The sequence below is a fragment of the Engraulis encrasicolus genome, chromosome 23 (assembly GCF_034702125.1).
Source record: "Engraulis encrasicolus isolate BLACKSEA-1 chromosome 23, IST_EnEncr_1.0, whole genome shotgun sequence".
Lineage (NCBI taxonomy): Eukaryota > Metazoa > Chordata > Actinopteri > Clupeiformes > Engraulidae > Engraulis > Engraulis encrasicolus.
Genome location: NC_085879.1, coordinates 32,856,275 through 32,874,204, shown reverse-complemented (window position 1 = coordinate 32,874,204; position 17,930 = coordinate 32,856,275). Strand labels below are relative to the sequence as shown.

Here is a 17,930-nt window from a genome sequence, read left to right as displayed (position 1 = left end):
AAACGGCACAGACAACACGCCCCATTTGCAGTTGAAGTCAAGCAACGTTTAATTTGAATTATTTACTCTTCTTCAGTATGTACAGATGCGATTACTAATACTCTTTATACAGTATGTACATTTTAAATTAGCTCACACGTCCTTGTCTCGTCATTCAACCCACAGACAACAACAAAAATGCTCTTCCCTCTCTCAAAAGGGCAGACAATACACTGAAGATATAAACATAGGAATTCCTAAGGCCAATTTTAAGGACACAAATGGCTGTAGCTAAAATAGACTTCGCTTCCCCCCGCCCCTCCAGTCGCTGCAGCTGTAACATTCTAAACAAGAGAGAAAAAAAATAAATCAAAGTATTCTGAAACAACAACAAAAAAAAGCATACAAAAAACAACCCTACCCAAACTTAATCATTTCAAGAGTGAAAAAAAAGTTGGCCATGGTTGGCTGCCTGGTTTTGGTTCGCCCTACAGCACAAGTAGAGCACCCTCTGTTGGCGACGCAATCGTACATGGCACACAACTTTTCCATAGGCAGAAAGGAGTGTTTTGACATCCGCAACACTACACTGCCCTCCCCAACCTATCCATTCATCGATTTATGTGCACAACAATGCAGATCGAGTAGAGTCCATCACTTCATCTCCTTCTCATTTAAGTCTGTTCCCCTTGTCGATTGGGCCTCGTAAAAACCCACAGCACGAGAAGGGAGAGGGAAAAAATATGATTAAATTCGGTTGACTACAGTCTTTTGTGATAAAAGTTGATCGTCCAGCGTAGTGGTCAATGCGAGGTTTCTTCTCATCAGTGGTCAGGGGCGTTCTCCAACTTGCGGAGACGTCTCCTCCTGAGCTCTGCAGCGTTGGGCTCCCCATCCTCGTCCTCCGCCCCTTCTAGTACCTCTTCTGCTCCCCCTGTTGCTCCCTCCATCTTCCTCTCCTCGGCCGTGGTGGTGGAGTCTGGGGGAGAGAAACCTGTGGCTCCCAACACTGGCTCAGCTGTCGAAGGAAGAGGAAGAAGAGCACATCAGTCATATCGTAGCAATCTGATCAATACTTGATTTACGTGACGTGTGTTTTGGCGACCCAAAACACTACAGACAGACAGACAGGGTCATTGCAATACCTCCTCTGGCAGTGCAGGTAACAAAAGTGAAAATAACTCTAACAAGAACAGGCGAGGCAGAGATATTCTAGACAGAGATAAGTCATTCTAGTTCATTTCTGGTATCCACTTTCTATCGGGTGAACGCCCCTTTAGGAGACCTTCGGTCAGGAGACCTTCGGAGTCCTCAGGTTGAGAATTAATGGAGTCCCCTTTGCACTATAGATGGCGGTAGCGCACTTCTCATGCAAACACCTCAAAAATAGAAGAAGAAGGAGGGGACAACGCCCCCTTAGGAGACCCAACTTGAGCACACACTTTTGCATTGGGTGGGCGGGTTTCGAAGCCTCTTTATTACTCCACCCTCTTTGGGCGAGGTGTGCAATTTGATTTTGTGCACGGCCCACTGTGGTGCTGTATAACAATGACGATGGGATTTTCCCAGTGCCAGTGGGAATTTTCACTTTCACTTCACTGTAAAGAAGTAGTAGCAAAGAATTCCTTACTTCTAAATAGAATGTCACTGGTAGGTAGTAGTAAAGGGAGGTTGAAGGATTTATGAATGTCAATGTCAAGTAAGAAATGTATCAGAAAATGCACGATTATGAATCATAACTGCTTAATTATTGCAGATTGTGAATGTGTCCTATTTTTGAAAGTATTGTTCCACACCAAGATATACATGAGGCTCCATGACCGAGATCCGTGTCAAACATCATAATTTTAATGTATAATATGTGGACATACTGTATAAAGTTTAGGGAGCAGTGCAATTCCTACTTTAAATAGCTATACATAACGTCTATTGGGGCATGACTGTTGGCATTTTGAAGTGAGTGAGAAGAGGTACTTTTACGAGACGACTCTGATATTGTCCTAGGCAGCTTATTGCAATACATCATTTTTGCGCTAAAAAGGAGGAAAATAACATTTTCGCTTTTGGAGACAACCTGAATCATTCACGCTGAATGTAGTCATTTTAACATGGCTCAGTGGAGGTCTATGAGTGAAGAACATGGCAGTTGATTGAATGTGCTTTTTTTTGCTGGCTCCCCCTTGTGCTGCCAAATGAAATGACATGGCCATGATCATCTTGATAATACTTCAGATCAAGACTTAAAGGAGAATTTCCTCATACCCTTGGCTTGTCAGTACCTGTCGACGCAGGACTTTTTGTTTGTTTGTTCGGCCCTTTCCAAGATCTTGGGCACTCTAATGGGGCCATTTACGTTTTGAAATGCCTTAGCATGCTTCAAATATCATCCCTGAAGTTATGCAACATCAGCAGACACCTTATAACTCCGTAATAACTTTTGGGACGGTGGTTGGAAGGGTTTTTTTTTTTTTTTAAAGGCAGAATTCTCCTTTTAAGATTGAAACGTAAGCATGTGGTACTCACAGCTCTGAGCAGGCGTGTCCTGGGTGGAGGTTGCTGCGGCGGTGCACGTGGTGTTGGTGTCAGCAGAGGAGGACGTGGAGGGAGCACTGGCCTCTGCAGCCTCAGCACCAGCAGCAGCGGCACCACCAGCCTCGGGCCGAGGAGGACTGGATACACAACAGAACACACAAAAAACACAGTTTAATGTCAATGCTTATATTTGCATAAAGTACAGTACATGTAGACCAGTAAAGCAGGAAGTGGAAGGAGCACAGTATCAGCTTCAGCTCCAGCGGCAGCACCAGCCTTACGGTAGGGACACATAGGAGGCGAAGCAAGCGAAGCGAAGAGAGGCGAAATCTAACCGTCATCAGTTCGTCGCAGCGAATCAAATGGGATGGAACAGTTATGTTGTTGATTTGATTGGGCCGCGGCAGGCGAATTTGCTCCTCATTTGCATAACATTAAACTTTCTTTAATAATTTCGCTTCGCTTGCTTTCGCCTCTCTCATAGGAATGAATTGCAAAGTTCGCAAATTCGTGTGTACTTTACTTTACTTTACTTTACTTTACTTTATTTCTTCAGGACATTGCACATTAATGAACATACATACATGTACATACAGTCCCAGGAAAAAGTTTGTACACCCTTTGAAATTTCTTACATTTCTGTCAAAATTGATCATAAAACATGGTCTGATCTTCCCGGAAATCTCAAGAAGGAACAATCAGAGTCTGCTTTAATTAATTCCACCCAAACATTTACATGTTATAATATTTTTATTGGTCATAAGACCATAACATTCACAGGAGAGCAGGGCATAAGTAAGTACACCCTTGCATTAAGTAGGTTTTAACCCTCATTTAGTTGAAATATAATCGACCAGACTTGTCCTGTAGTTGCAGATCAGATTAACAAAACAATCTGTTTGTATCTTGTCTCCCTCTTCTTTAGAGAACTGCCTCTCGTCAGCAAGGTTTGTGGGATGTCTGGAGTGCATAGCTTTCTTGACTTCATGTCATATAATCTCAATTATTTTTTTGTCAGGGCTTTGACTGGGCTATTTCAGAATGTGTATTTCATTATTATGAAGCCATTCTAAAGTCGATTTGCTTCTAAAGTATGGGTTGTTGTCACATTTCAGGACCCATACTCTTGTGTGCTTCAACTTTGTGACAGACCTCACGTTGTTTTCTGTAAAATATCACAATAAACTTGAGTCATTGTTTCCACTGATGATAGCAAACTGTCAAGGGCCTGAGGCAGCAAGGTAGCCGCATATAATGACGCTCCCGTCACCATACTCAGAAGAGGAGATGTAACCAAGAATAGCTAAAAATGGGATTCATTCTGCCAATCTAAAATTAATGGAGTTTCTGTCCAAAAAAATATTGCTGCACCTTTGAGGTTTGCGAAAAAGCATTGATATGCTTCATAGAATTACTGCAAAATATTCTGTAGACCAACGTTGAAACCAAAGTTGAATTGTTCAGGCGAACACACAATATCATGTTTGGAGGAAACTGGAGAACCACACCTTCACCAAAACATCATCTCCACCTTTGAGTATGGTGGCGGGAGCATCATTATATGCGGCTACCTTGCTGCCTCAGGCCCTTTTCAGTTTGCTATTATCAGTGGAACAATGAACTCAGAAGTTTATCGAGATATTTTACAGAAAAAAATGAGGTAGTCTGTCACACAGTTGAAGCACACAAGAGGATGGGTGCTGAAATGTGACAACAACCCATACTTTAGAAGCAAATCAACTTTAGAATGGCTTCATAATAATGAAATACACATTCTGGAATAGCCCAGTCAAAGCACTGACAAAAACAATTCAGATTATATGGCATGAAGTCAAGAAAGCTATGCACTCCAGACATCCCACAAACCTTGCTGACGAGAGGCAGTTTTCTAAAGAAGAGGGAGACCAGATACATCCAGATTGTTTTGTTAATCTGATCTGCAACTACATGAAACATCTGGTTGAGGTTATTGCGACTAACTTAGGGTTAAAACCTATTGAATGCAAGGGTGTACTTACTTATGCCTTGCTGTCCTGTGAATGTTTACATATTATGGCCAATGAAAATATGAACATTTGTAAATGTTTAGGTTGATTTAGTTAAAGTAGACTCTGGTTGTTCCTTCTTGTGATTTCCGGGAAGATCAGACCATGTTTTATGACCAATTTTGACAAAAATGTAAGAAATTTCAAAGGGTGTACAAACTTTTTCCTGGGACTGTATATGTAAACATGCCAGATTGTAGCCCAAGGGCTAATTTCCACCTGGTGTCCAATAGGCAGGCTAGATGTTTACAAGCAATAGACTTTAAAATAAAACAGACTGTTAGTAACAAAAGAAATAAAACCCACTACAGAAGCAAAAGGCATGCATGTAAATAAAAAATATGTGTCCCTACCGTTAGGCAGAGCAGGACTGACCACAGAGCAGAACACATAAGAAGCAGTTATAACCAGAACTCTAAATGAATACCTGCCAACCAGCCAAATTCCGGTTAAAAAACTGTTTTGGCTAGTAGAGAAGAAAACTTAACTAGCCACTTTGGCCCATTAGTGAGGGTGTGTTTGGCTAGTACGATGAATATCTATTACTATTAGCCATTTTGGCTGATGATGGAAAAAGTTAATTTAGAGTCCTGGTTATAACCCATGATGGGCAACCTGTATTCCAGAGCTACAAGCCAGTGTTGCTGCATATTCCAAATGACCTGGTTTAATCTGTCCAATTATTTTACTTCACCTACTTTACTTTCATTTATTTTTCAGGACATTGCACATTAATGAACATATACATACAAAACATATATGTAAATGCGCCAGATTATAGCACAAATGCTAATTTCCATCCGTCCAAAAATAGGCCGGCTAGATGTTTTCAAGCAGCAAAGAAATTAAAATCACAGATATACAATCAGGGTGAATTGTCGTTTCTTAGGTTTCTCCTGAAGAAGTATTGTGTCGACCCTTTTGTCAAGACCAGTGAATTTTAATTGTAAAGCACGTGCTCTACAAACTACAGAAGTTGGCCAAAGGCATGTAGAAGTAGAGCGTGCCACAGCCATAGTGTGTATATACATGGGAGTGAAATTGAAAAGATCACAAATGAACAAATGACTGAACAAGGTCCAAAGTTCACACTGTGCAGGACACAGTAATACTGGGGCAGTACAGTTAAGCGAGGTAAGAAGCTCTCAACACTGACGGTGCAAAAACTACCGCACTCAAAGTGATTACTCCAACTTTTTACTTATTTGGAGCGAATGCAAAATGACCATGAATTCCCTAATGAATCCTCAATGATACTCTATGGAAACGAACGCTATGTCCAGAACCTTGTGAAGACTGCAAAACCGGCTTGGCCGTGTTTGACCATATATGGACAACATTTTGTCACCATTTTTCACAGCGTGACCTGCACCGCTGTAACTCTTCCTATAGATGGCTCTGAGCCAGATGATGACAATCAAGGGTTTTTGAAAAGGTGATTCATAGGTTGGGATGGGGTGGTGGTGTGTGACATCACATTATCTTGTTTGCTTATAAATAACAACCAACCCATGGACCAATTGACTGAAGATGTGAGAGTGGCTAGGGTGGTGAGATAGGGGTGGATAATAAGGTTTTTTTTTAAATATTTATTTATGTTTAAAACTACAGCTTGCAGTGCTACACTGCAGCATAGGGACTATACTGCTATCCTCCACCATTATAGTGCATTTTTTTTAATGAGGGCGGCTATGGTGCTATAAATGAACTTTATTCATCATTAGCCATTTGTCTAGTAGATCTTAACCCATTGATGCCTGGTGTTGCGTTCCGCAACATTGGCCCTGGCGCCTGGAGCTGCATTACGCAACATTCAGGCTCATGACATTTGAACTAAATTCAGTTAAGTCAATGGTTTTAATCATACTAGCGACACGTGCACTCACTATTAGTCAAAGTGGCTGATAAGCTTTCTTTTCTACCAGCCAAACTGAAATTTCACCAGCATTTAATCGGTTGACGTGTGTTAATTTAGAGTCCTGGTGAGGAAGTCTAGACGCGATCCATTAAAACACAGGCATGGACTATACTGCTATACCCCAGCATGATGGGCATTCAATTGTAGTGCATTACCTGAGCGTGGCTACGGTGGTGAGGTAGTGGTGGATGTTGAGCATGGCGGCGTCCAGCAGCGTGTGGATGTTGTGGAGGCACTGCAGCCGGGCCTCCAGCCCACGCCGACCCTCCTGCTCCAGCTCACGCAGCTCGGTGTCAGACATGCTGGCCAAGGAGGCAGGAGGAGGGGGCATCGACGACACTGGTGAACAAGAGAAACATGGAGAGTTTGTTGACTTGAAAGATACAGAAAGTATGCTGTACAGAGACCACCCTCCTGCTCCAGCTCCATGTCCAACATGCTGGCCAGGGAGGAAACATGGAATGTTTGTTACAACAAAGGCTATTACTAAACTAGAAATGCACTCAGAGAGTGCAGACCTCCGCCAAGGAAGCTGTTTGATAGAACATTTGATGGTGTTTTTCACCATCATTTTTTTCAGGTCTTTCTGCCTTGTTTTTGTGGAGTTAGAGACTGGAATGTCAAAACTTGCCCTATCCCGCAATGGTGAAGAATCTGGATCTGTATTCGGATCATGACCAAAAGTTAAATCACTTGTTCCTTTTGTCATTTCCAACAACTCCACAAAATTTCATCAAAATCTGTTCATAACTTTTTGAGTTATCCTTCTGACAGACAGACAAACAAACAGACAGACAGACAAACCAAAAACATAAGGTACACCTAGCTATTTATCTATCTAAACTGCATATCATTTGAAGACGAAAGTCATCTTTTCATCTAGTGATACCCATTTCAGCAAATTGTGTGAACAATTTGTGTTGCACAATTAAGTATTTGTTTAAGGACATAGAGCAGATACATTTTCCCTTCCCGGCGGGCCACTTACTGAAGGGTGGTGGTGGTGGCATGGGCAGCCATGGGGCAGAGGGGAACGGTGGAGGGGGGAAGCTGAAGGGGAAACCAGGCAGGGCAGCTCCGGGGACTCCAGCGCCGGCGGCATCCGCGTTAGCCTGGGCCGACGTACCATTGCCTAACAAAGACAAACCACCACACCACAGAATTAATTTTAAAAAATGTGTATTTTTACTAGTATTGCCTGAATGCATTGAAATTCATATGGCTACACTGAGTGTCTGTGCGTAACAAAGCAAAGCAGGGCCAACGTACTGCATCTCTGTCTAAAACACAGCTTTGTATTATGTCAGGCAGGGCTGGTGTACTACCGTTGCCTAAAAAAGAGAAACCCACCACATCATTAGACCCATCTTTGAAATATGCAAAGCAGGGCCAACGCATCTCTGTCTAAAACGGGAAACCCAGCACGTTATTAAAAACCACCACGGCAATTGTCTCTGTTTTCTCCACAGAGGCGGGGCGTCAGCAAAGCGCGAGGCCACAAGCACAGGTCGAGGACGGGAGTTGGAATCATGGACGGGACCCTTGTTGCCCTTCTTCTCACCTTGTGCTTGGGCCTGGGTAGTGATGGCAGTGGATCTGGAGATGGTGCCAGCATTATAATATGACATGATAGTGTCGTAATAAAGTCATGCACGTGTCATTAACAGTATGTCACTGTCAAACATTTTATGACTGTTGCCATCGAGTTGCATTTGGTTATGGTAAAGACCGAACCCGAACATTGACAGCTTTTCATGACCATAAAGCATTTATGTTCATGACTCGTCCATCATTCTGTCATGACACTGTTATGACAATATCATGTAATGCGTATGACGCTGGCATCAAGTAAGGTTTTATCAAGACTTGTTGTCCTTCTTCTCACCTTGTGCCTGAGCCTGGGTAGTGCTGGCAGTGGAGTTGGAGCTGGCGGTGGTCTGTGGGGTGTCTGCGGCAGCAGCCTGGGCCCCAGGAGCACCAGGGGGAGGAGGAGGAGGGGCGGCCCCGGGGAACGGTCCCCAGAAAGGGAAGAGCCCTGGGGGGAAGTGAGGCATCATCCCTGGGGCAACTGTGGAAGGAAGGAAGAAAGGAAGGAATAAGTATGCTGAGATTAGTGGTATAAGCCCGGAGGCTAAAACCCCATTGGTAATGCAGTCTTGTTTTGGACTTCATCATTGGCCTATTGATGTATTGCTGAATGCAACTGAGCATTAATGTGTAGTTACTGACATTGATGTTTGTAATGCACTGTGAAAGGCAAAAGGCACCATATTTTCAGGACTTTTCAACGGGAACGGTGGTTTTGCAGGTGTCAAAGACACAAATTGCATACCAGTCATGAACAAGATTCACAGACCTACACTGTGACCCAACCTTCCTAATAGCCAAGTGGGCTGACCAATGTAGTGGTGTAAATGACATGTTTGAGTTACTGGTCCTCATTATACAGGTGTTGATGCTCACCTTGGCCTAGTGGCGTAAATGACAAGTATGAGTTACAGGTCATAAGGCAGGTGTTGATGCTCACCTTGGCCAGGTACGGGCACCTGAGGGTGTGCAGGTGGGGCGGGGGGAGGTGCCTGCGCAGGGGGCGGGGCCGGCGTCTGATTGGGCTGCGAGGCTCTCAAGACGTCCATGCGGCACGTGGGGCACGTCTGCTGCCTCTGGAACCAGGAGCGCAGGCAGCTACAGAGAGAGAGAGAGAGGCAGAGAGAGACAGGAAGAAAGAAAAAAAGAAAGAAATCAAGAAAGAAAGACAGAAAGAGAGAGAGAGACAGAGGCAGGGCGAGAGACAGAGAGAGAAAGTGTGTGTGAGAGAGAGAGAGAGAGAGAGAGAGAGAGAGAGAGAGAGAGAGAGAGAGAGAGAGAGAGAGAGAGAGAGACAGACAGGAAGAAAGAGAGAGACATAGTGGGAAAGAAAGAGAGAAAGAAAGAGAGAAAGAAAGAAAGAGAGAAAGAAAGAAAGAAAGAAAGAAAGAAAGAAAGAAAGAAAGAAAGAAAGAAAGAAAGAAAAGAAAGAAATAGACATTACCTCACTACTCAATCAGTAGTATGCTGATCTCCCACTATATTGGGGCTCACCTATCAGTCTGGCTACAGCATATTGCTTTTCTCGCCCATTAATATATGCATGCCATGCCACAGAAGTTAGAACCATAATTTATGATCATAAATAACCTAGAGGTTTATACACGTTAATATTTATCAACACTACTAATAATTCAAAAACATCTACAGCAAATGTACCATAAAACCATGTGGAAGAGGTATTTTAGGGCTTACACTATAAATAAATGGCAAAAGTCAGAGGATAAGAGAATCGCATAAGTTCTGGAATGGAGGAACACCGTACGTCCCTTTCCTTCAATTCAACCTTATGAGGGGTGCCATTTCGAAAGCACAGAAAAGTTACATTAAATAGTGTGTGCACCTGAGTGTGTTTGTGTGTGAGTGCGTATGTTAGTTTTTCCTTTTACAATATTTACTCAGAGGACCAATGACTTAATCATAACAAGTATCTGCATTTATATTATAACTTTTATCTGCCATTCTAATTTCATATCAGTGTCTGGTCCAATTCCAATGTTTCATGCCTTGTGTGCCTTTTTTATACATCATTGTGCTTGTCCTGATATTGGTACGCCACCTGGAGTGGAAGATGTGGTTGCAGGGCAGTTTCTTGGCTCCGGTCACCATCTCCTCTCTGCAGATGATGCACACGTTATCCGAGATCTGGAGGTCTTCAGGAGTGGCATCGGGATAGCTGGTGAGGCGACATAAAAAACATGCATAAATATGATGTATATGTGATGATGCTCATTCATCCCGATCATAGCCATCAACAGAGATTAGAGGTAAGCAACTGGACTTGGTTCTTGGAGTTTGACATGTCAAGTTTAACTTCAAGCTCCAAGAATAGGTCTAGCCAAGCTCCAAGTTTGAAAGATGTCTTGTCCTTATCTAAGATATTTGTGGTGTTGAGAAATGAGAACGTTATTATTAGTACTACTCACAGTGTGTTCATATTGCGGATGGCTCTCCTGGACATTATGGCATCAGTTACAGCCTTCTTGAATTGCCTGAAACACAAAAGGCAAATTATTGAACAAAACTATCAAAGCATGCCATTGAAAACATTGAAATACCCAAACTTTGCCAACCCCATCCATGCAAACAATAATTTTGAGGACTGCAAGACTGCAGGAAAGGTTTCACATAAAGAGGTGACGTCTTCCAGTATATCGATGGTAACGAGCAAAGGCACAGATCATGAATTTGTCAAGAACCTGGCTAAGTAGTAAACCAGGTAAAGTTAACCGTGTGATAGTGGTAAATCATCTAATACAGTGGTTCCCAACCTATGGGTCGAGACCCAACCTGTGGGTCGCCAAAGATCCACGGGGGGTCGCGAAGCCCTCTTGATTTTATGGGGTTTAATTTTAAATATCGTATATAACCCATGTTGAATAAATGACAAAGCATTTAACTAATATATGCATAGAATCAACACAATGTTAGTGATATTAAACATTTATTCTATATTTGACCGAAGACGAATTGAGGAATAAAATGACAAAAATTAGTTTTCGCAGGAAACAGAGGGTATCATGTGACTCCCTCTCGTGCAGGCGCTCGCGCAGTTGGGTCACCAAAGCTTACAATGGTAAAAACATGGGTCCCTGAAGAAAAAGGTTGGGAACCACTGATCTAATAGAAGAGGCTGGAGTCCATTTTTCCTTACCTAAATGACAAATGTGGGCTACTATCTTTTAGCAGGTTTACCACTTCCTGTAGGTTAACTTAGCCAGGCTTATCACTTAACCATGTTCGTGGAATACCCAACAGGTGTCCTACCTCATGGCGAGATACATGGGCCGGATGGCGAACAGGGGGAAGGTGTGCACTTTGATCATGATGGTCATGAAGGCCATGTACAGCAGCACCTTAATGAAGCCTGGGGAGTAGAGGTAAGTAAATATGGAGATAATCATGTTAGTCACATAAAGTGAGTACAGCAAATATTACATTATATTAAGTTACATCACAGTTCGGCTTTCTTAAAAGATCAGTTCTTTAAGTATGCCTGTCGAGATGCCTGAATTTCAGTTAAAATCTACACAGTCATAAAACTGTCGTGTTTTTCGTCCTGGCATGCCAGCAGTCAGTGCAATGAATCATGTCTATTGAAGGACATGAAGTCAGATTTTCTTGTGGCAAGTGTATTTTGAGATGTTTGTTTAGGACCGTTATCCATTCCAGTGGAGATTTCAACCCGTGAATCGCAGAATATTCCGGAAAGTCATTGTTCACCTTTTAATGACTCATTTCACTATTGAATAACTTGTGATTAACCCATTGATGCCTAAAGCACCTGCACTTGCTAAATGCCATTTTTGGGAAAAAGTGCCCTCAACCTATGAAAACCTGAAGAAAAAAGAAAGAAATCTCAGCATCTGAAGCACATAAAATCATGAAACAAGTAGCGTTTAAAAGCGAAGACACTCGTCTTATGGATGTGACCCTCATCTTGTGAATGTGTTCATTCAGCTCTGACATACCAACTATTTTTTTTTTTTTTTTTAAATCACAAATCTCATGATCCTGAATTAGTGGTGTGGATCGGCACTGCCCTCACGATCCGATTCGATCACGATTCGGGAGGTAGTAGATCCGATTCTATTCTATTAGATCCAATCCGATCCGATCCGATCCAATTCAATTCTACAATGCATTGCAATGCATTACATTTCTACTGAATGCAAAGCAAATGTTTAATCAGCCATGATGAAGCAATACAAGTAGTCAGATACTGAGCAACAATTTATTGGCTGTTTTCTGTATCAGTCTGTATCAGTCTTGCAATGTTTTGAAGTGCTTTTATTTAATTTAACATTCATTTGCTCCCGAAATATCCATGGAAGAAATAGAAACTTTAAAAAATTGTCGGATCGATTCTGGAACTTGCCGGATCGATTCTGGATCGTCCATGCCCCGCATCGATTCGGATCGCCGAATCGATCATTGTTGACACCACTATCCTGAATGCTGTGTCCAGGCAGCTTCCAGCGCCTGGGTCGATGCTGCACTACGCAGCATTCGACATCAATGGGTTAAGGCGGCGAGCTTTGGAACGCTACGAGAACTCAAAGAAAGAGGCGCAACGGGAGACTCTTACCAGTGAAGAGATCGGTGTACAGCATATAAACTGCCTTGTTGTCCCACGGATTCTCACTCTGAAGGTCAATCGTGTGAAGCATGTATTTGATGAAAGTTGTGAGAACCATGGTCATCAGGATTGCATACTGTAGATAGTAGAAGAAAAACAGTAGATAGTCACAAACATACAGCCGGAATATTCTGCCCTACAAAGGCAAATTGCAGTAACTACGCCAACATTGAAACTGAGAAAAAAAACTATTGGTACTGTATTAGGTTGGATATTACTGCAAATTTGACACAGCAATCTCTAAAATGGGACGCACAAAATAAAGGAGGTGTTCAGAATTCTTTCAGTCTAATCTCAATTGTGACAAAATATGTAGCTACTGCATGTTGCCTTCGTAGGGTAGTATTGCACAATGACGATCTATTAGCCTTGCTAAAACATTTTTAAACAAGAGCTCTTCTCATGATGCTTGTATCGCCATCATACACAAGCCAATTGAGTATCATATTGAGTAGACGGCCTTTAATTTTATGATAATTTCAAGTCGTTCAACTGTATAACATATTAACGGCGTGTTCAAACGTAAATAACTACAAGTGTATTTGTCAGTGTACCTCAAATCCAAAGACCAGCTGGACTGAGGCTCCCCTGGTGATGATGCTGTGGCAAGCATGGTTCACAAACAGGAAGTCCAGAACTCCCAGCAGCCCCATCAGAGCTGCACCACAATACAGGTCAGCCCAGCCATATCAGACAAGAGACACAACAGGAAGCAGGTCAACAAATTAATAAATCACAATACACACGCACACGCAGGTATGCAGGCACGCACGGGTGCGCGCAGGGGAGAATCTCAGTCTCTTGTCGTACAGTATATTTTCAGGAGGTTCATGTAGACGAGACGGTTGCAGAAATAATTATAATCAGTAGCAAAGACTTAGTGTTATATTTACTTTTATATTTGCTTATATATACTGTTACATTCTGCTTCTTTTGACGTTTTTACCAGGGAACTCAGCGTAGGAGGGTCCATAGTTAGGGCTGCCTCTGATAAGAAGCATAGAAGAGTTATTCTCTCCACTGACCCGTGCGACCCATGATTTTCCTGTGGTTTTCCTTTCCTTTGTGTCTCATTAAAAACCACCATCTCTCTCTCTCTCTCTTCTCTCTCTCTCTCTCTCTCTCTCTCTCTCTCTCTCTCTCTCTCTCTCTCTCTCTCTCTCTCTCTCTCTCTCTCTCTCTCTCTCTCTCTCTCTCTCTCTCTCTCTCTCTCTCTCTCTCTCTCTCTCTCTCTCTCTCTCTCTCCTTTCGCGAAAGCCAATTGTACCCTGATCTGATTGTCGTGGTCTCGTTGTGTATTGTCAAATTAATACGTTCTCTCAACGGGATGCAAAGGAGACTCAGTTCTGTGCTCTCAAATTTCACAGCATGTCATACTCCCATTGAGTTTCTATGCCAAATACAAATCTACATAAAACAATGACTGGTGTTGGTTAAGCCATTAACTGTCGAACAACACAACAGGTGCACACTGGATTATTTGCATTTGGCTTGTGCACTGGCACGCTGGCCAGATGACACAAGTTTCACTTGAAAACAGGAAGAGACAAAGTTTCCATACAGTGCCAGTTATTCACCTTAGCACAGAGCCTCTGCTATCACCTTACTGTCACCAAAATGGAGATGACCAAGGCTTAATCGGTTCCTCTCTCAGCATTGTCATAGCAATGCTGTTATGATGTAGTTGACTGTTTTCAGAAAATATAAATAGGCCTGTGGACGGGTCCATCTGCAGTAAGAGGCTACGACTGCTGACTGTCACCCTTATGACTATGCATGAATGGTTTTCTCTCGCAAGTTATACCGTAGAGATTAGAGACACCGTAGAAATGTTAAACAATGTCGAAACACTCACACAGCACTCTGAAGTGGAACAGCCAAGAGATGTTCGGACTCCTCTCCATCTGCAAGTAATAATTTGCATTCAGCAGGTTAACTGAAGCTCTCTCAACTGAAGTTGTAAATTATTGTCTTTGAAAGTAGGGCTGTAACGATGTTGTACCGAACCGAGAAATTGTGATACAGTGAGTCACGATACTATATTGTGATGCAAGAAGGCAGTATCGTGATATGCCCCATCAAAGTTCTGTTACTCTTCATTACAGATAACAACCACATGATATGATCTGATGGTGCTTCCAAGCTTAAGATTGTAAAAATCGTGGGGTGTATCAAACCGTAAGTTAAAAATCGTGATACAAACAGAATCGGAGTTGAGTGTATCGTTACAGCTCTACTCAGAAGTACTCGGCTGTTACTCACAAAGTCGACCCTGTCCTCCGCCAGCCAGTGGAAGCACTTGAGGAATAGCAACAATGTGAAGAGGGCTACAAATCGGGGCGAGAAATCATCTCGGAACACGGTGAAGGCCAGGCACGTTTCTGTGACCGCGTACCACGACCGCTCAATCAGGTGCTAAAATGGGGAGAAGGAAAAACAGAAAACGTGGTGATCAATTCAAATCTGAATTTCACGGCATGTTTTTCTTTAAGTATTTCAATCCATGTGAAATAACAAACCTCGTATCATAAACTACTACTGTGAGTATAAAAATATTAAATATGTTGATGGGTGTAAAAAATTAAAAAGATAATGCAATTTAGTTTAATCAGTTACCTCCATCTCAGCAGCCCGCAGTTGCCCAAAGAAGACTTTTCGCATGAATTTGCCCAACAGGAAAACCAATACAAAAGCCTGGATGTACAGAACCTGGTAGGTAAAGAATGTGGAAAATACGATATGTTAATAGTAGTGATACATAGTCTTAAAACTATTATATTTCACACATTTTCCCAAGCAAACACAAACATCAGTACAAATGAAAAGACTGACATTTTGAAAGTCTCCAGCTGCTGAAAAAAAAAGAGTACCGCTATAAAGAAATCACTGTTGTCAAACGAATGACATTCTTCTTCAATTCTGTTTGTTTCTCTTGCTTGCCTTCTTACATTTCCAGAACTGTTGCTGAATAATTATATCACAGACTTGAGAACCCTTTTCTAGCTGTTTATCCAGACAACGCAACCACTCCTTTACCTTGGATGCTTTTGTAAAGGTTCTCAACACTGACACTTAAAACTGTGTTTAGCTTGCTTGCTCTGCTTGGCAACCGCTTCTTATTTCGATTTGGAAAGGGAAGTGGGACTTACAGCCATGCTGGGACTGCTCTTGGTGAGGTACACCACCGTGGGGTAGAACTGGTGCTTGAGTACGTAGGCATGGGCCACCACCGCCGCCGTCAACACCAGACTGGTGGCGGTGACCAGGGCTGCTCGCACCATCATGTGCAGAGGGCTGAAGGAAAGAGGAACACCAGTGGTGATTAGTACAGTATTGTATTGGAGTAGAGATACCCTTTTAATCTCGAAGTAAATTAAGGTGTCTGTCTAACAACATACACATTGCACAGATCAAACATGACTGCATACATCCACATTACACTACATCTCCATTACACAATGCAGTAGAGATCAGACACATAACGCATACTTGAATACAGTAGAGGCAAAAAATATTATTAGGACGGTTTGAATATGCATCAAAAACCCTGCTCTCATACTATTGATCAGGATATTACAGACTAGGCCAGATGGTTAGTGTGTTTTATAACAAACGTAAACAAGCAATCCACTGCCACAGCTGTCACCACCTGTGCAGGAAGTTCGGCCAAAGGCACTCACACCATTTTGGGCACTGCTTACATCACCTCCCTTATCTACAGAAAACTAAAAACATGTTCTTAAGACACATCGGCCAACTCAGCCAAGCAGAGTTTGGAGGTTGCTGTTATAGAGCTGGGCGTTTATTGATATGCACAGCATGGTGCCTTGACTGGGTTAGCAAGCTGACACTGGATATCCATTTATAATTGGTGTGAAAACATGACAACAGGTGTGCCCCCTGATTGCGCATATAACAGTGACAGGACAGTTAACACCCGACGCATAAAGGGCGTATCAGTGTAAACATACAACGAAAGCTGCAAAACAATGATAGGATAACCATGGTCCTCTGCATAGCATCTAGCAATGAATGTGACAACTGCTGAACAGGATCCTCTTTGACTGGAAGTAGCAAGCATGCTAACGTGCGAGTTGACGGTTGTGTTTCGTTGATAGAAGTATTATATCCTCCGTTACCATGTACTATTTCTCCTGTTGCTCATAGACAGATAGACATAAATGTGTGAAAGATTGCGACAGGTCAAAGCTAAGCTAGCTGGGTAGCTAGGTAGGCAGTGGTCTTACCGACTCTGTCGCTAATGCAGATCTCCCCAGAAACAAAACCACCCTTCGCACAAATGTGCAGAGGAAATTCTCAGCGACGAGCTGTTCTGGGTTCCGTTTAACACTGCAAGGTGCAAATCGGGCTATTACCAAATCTAGCTCAACTCACTGTCATTTTTATCTAAACCATATTCACCTTTCTGAATTCGGATAGCCTACGTGTTTATCTTTCGCTTGTTCAACAGAAAGGCCACCTCACTTCCGGGATGATCCAAGTGCAAAAGCGCGAGGGGTGGCGGTGAATATGATAGCCTACTTCTGCGAATTCATTGTTTAATAATCGCTTTCTATTGTACTATATTTGTTATAATACACATACAGATAAGTATTTGTATCCCTTTCTGACATTGCATCATGATTATCTCCTTTTATTTAGCACGTTGAAATCTACTCTACAACACGTTAACTGTAAATTATATTATATATGTATAGTAGGCCTACATGTCAAGAACACAGGCTATTACTAACATAGATTGATATACATTCAATGCAAGAACATAATACATTTACCTCGCTTGGGTGCGACTTCAATTTACCGTGAAGTAATAAACAGCTCGCCTATTTTTGCAGTTAACCAACTGCAATTGTCTTTTGTGCAGATATGAAATTACCGTCTTTTCTAACACTGCAATATAACTATAAAATTCCATATCTTTTACAATGCCTGTAAAATAACGTGTAACTATATTTATCACATAATATATACACACAAACTTTCAGGGGCGGTGTCCCCCCCTGCCACACATTGGATTTTTACCTCACCAGAACGCCCACCTCTAGTTCCTTACGCGGACCAATAACATGCTGTGCCTGGGTACTCGTCCAATCACATTTCAGCATGTCCAACTCCAGACTCCAGACATGCTCCACGACTGTCTTCTTTCTTCAAATCCACATCAGATAAGTGTAATGTACCATGTCATTGACCTTTTGCAAATTTTGGC

The 17,930-nt window shown here is 42.4% G+C and overlaps 1 protein-coding gene across 1 annotated transcript; it reads right to left on the bottom strand.

Moving 5' to 3' along the window:
• Positions 1–37: 37 nt before the first annotated feature.
• On the bottom strand, positions 38–17,177 carry syvn1 (synovial apoptosis inhibitor 1, synoviolin). Its single transcript, XM_063190197.1, has 16 exons — positions 16,948–17,177; positions 15,850–15,994; positions 15,317–15,409; positions 14,963–15,115; positions 14,556–14,604; positions 13,255–13,358; positions 12,650–12,776; positions 11,329–11,428; positions 10,488–10,553; positions 10,121–10,237; positions 9,002–9,159; positions 8,360–8,542; positions 7,463–7,606; positions 6,630–6,813; positions 2,503–2,648; positions 38–997 (listed from the first exon to the last, which is right to left on the bottom strand). The coding sequence occupies exons 2-16, from the start codon at positions 15,982–15,984 to the stop codon at positions 804–806; spliced, it is 1,953 nt and encodes a 650-aa protein (XP_063046267.1). The 5' UTR covers positions 15,985–15,994; positions 16,948–17,177; the 3' UTR covers positions 38–803.
• Positions 17,178–17,930: the final 753 nt, after the last annotated feature.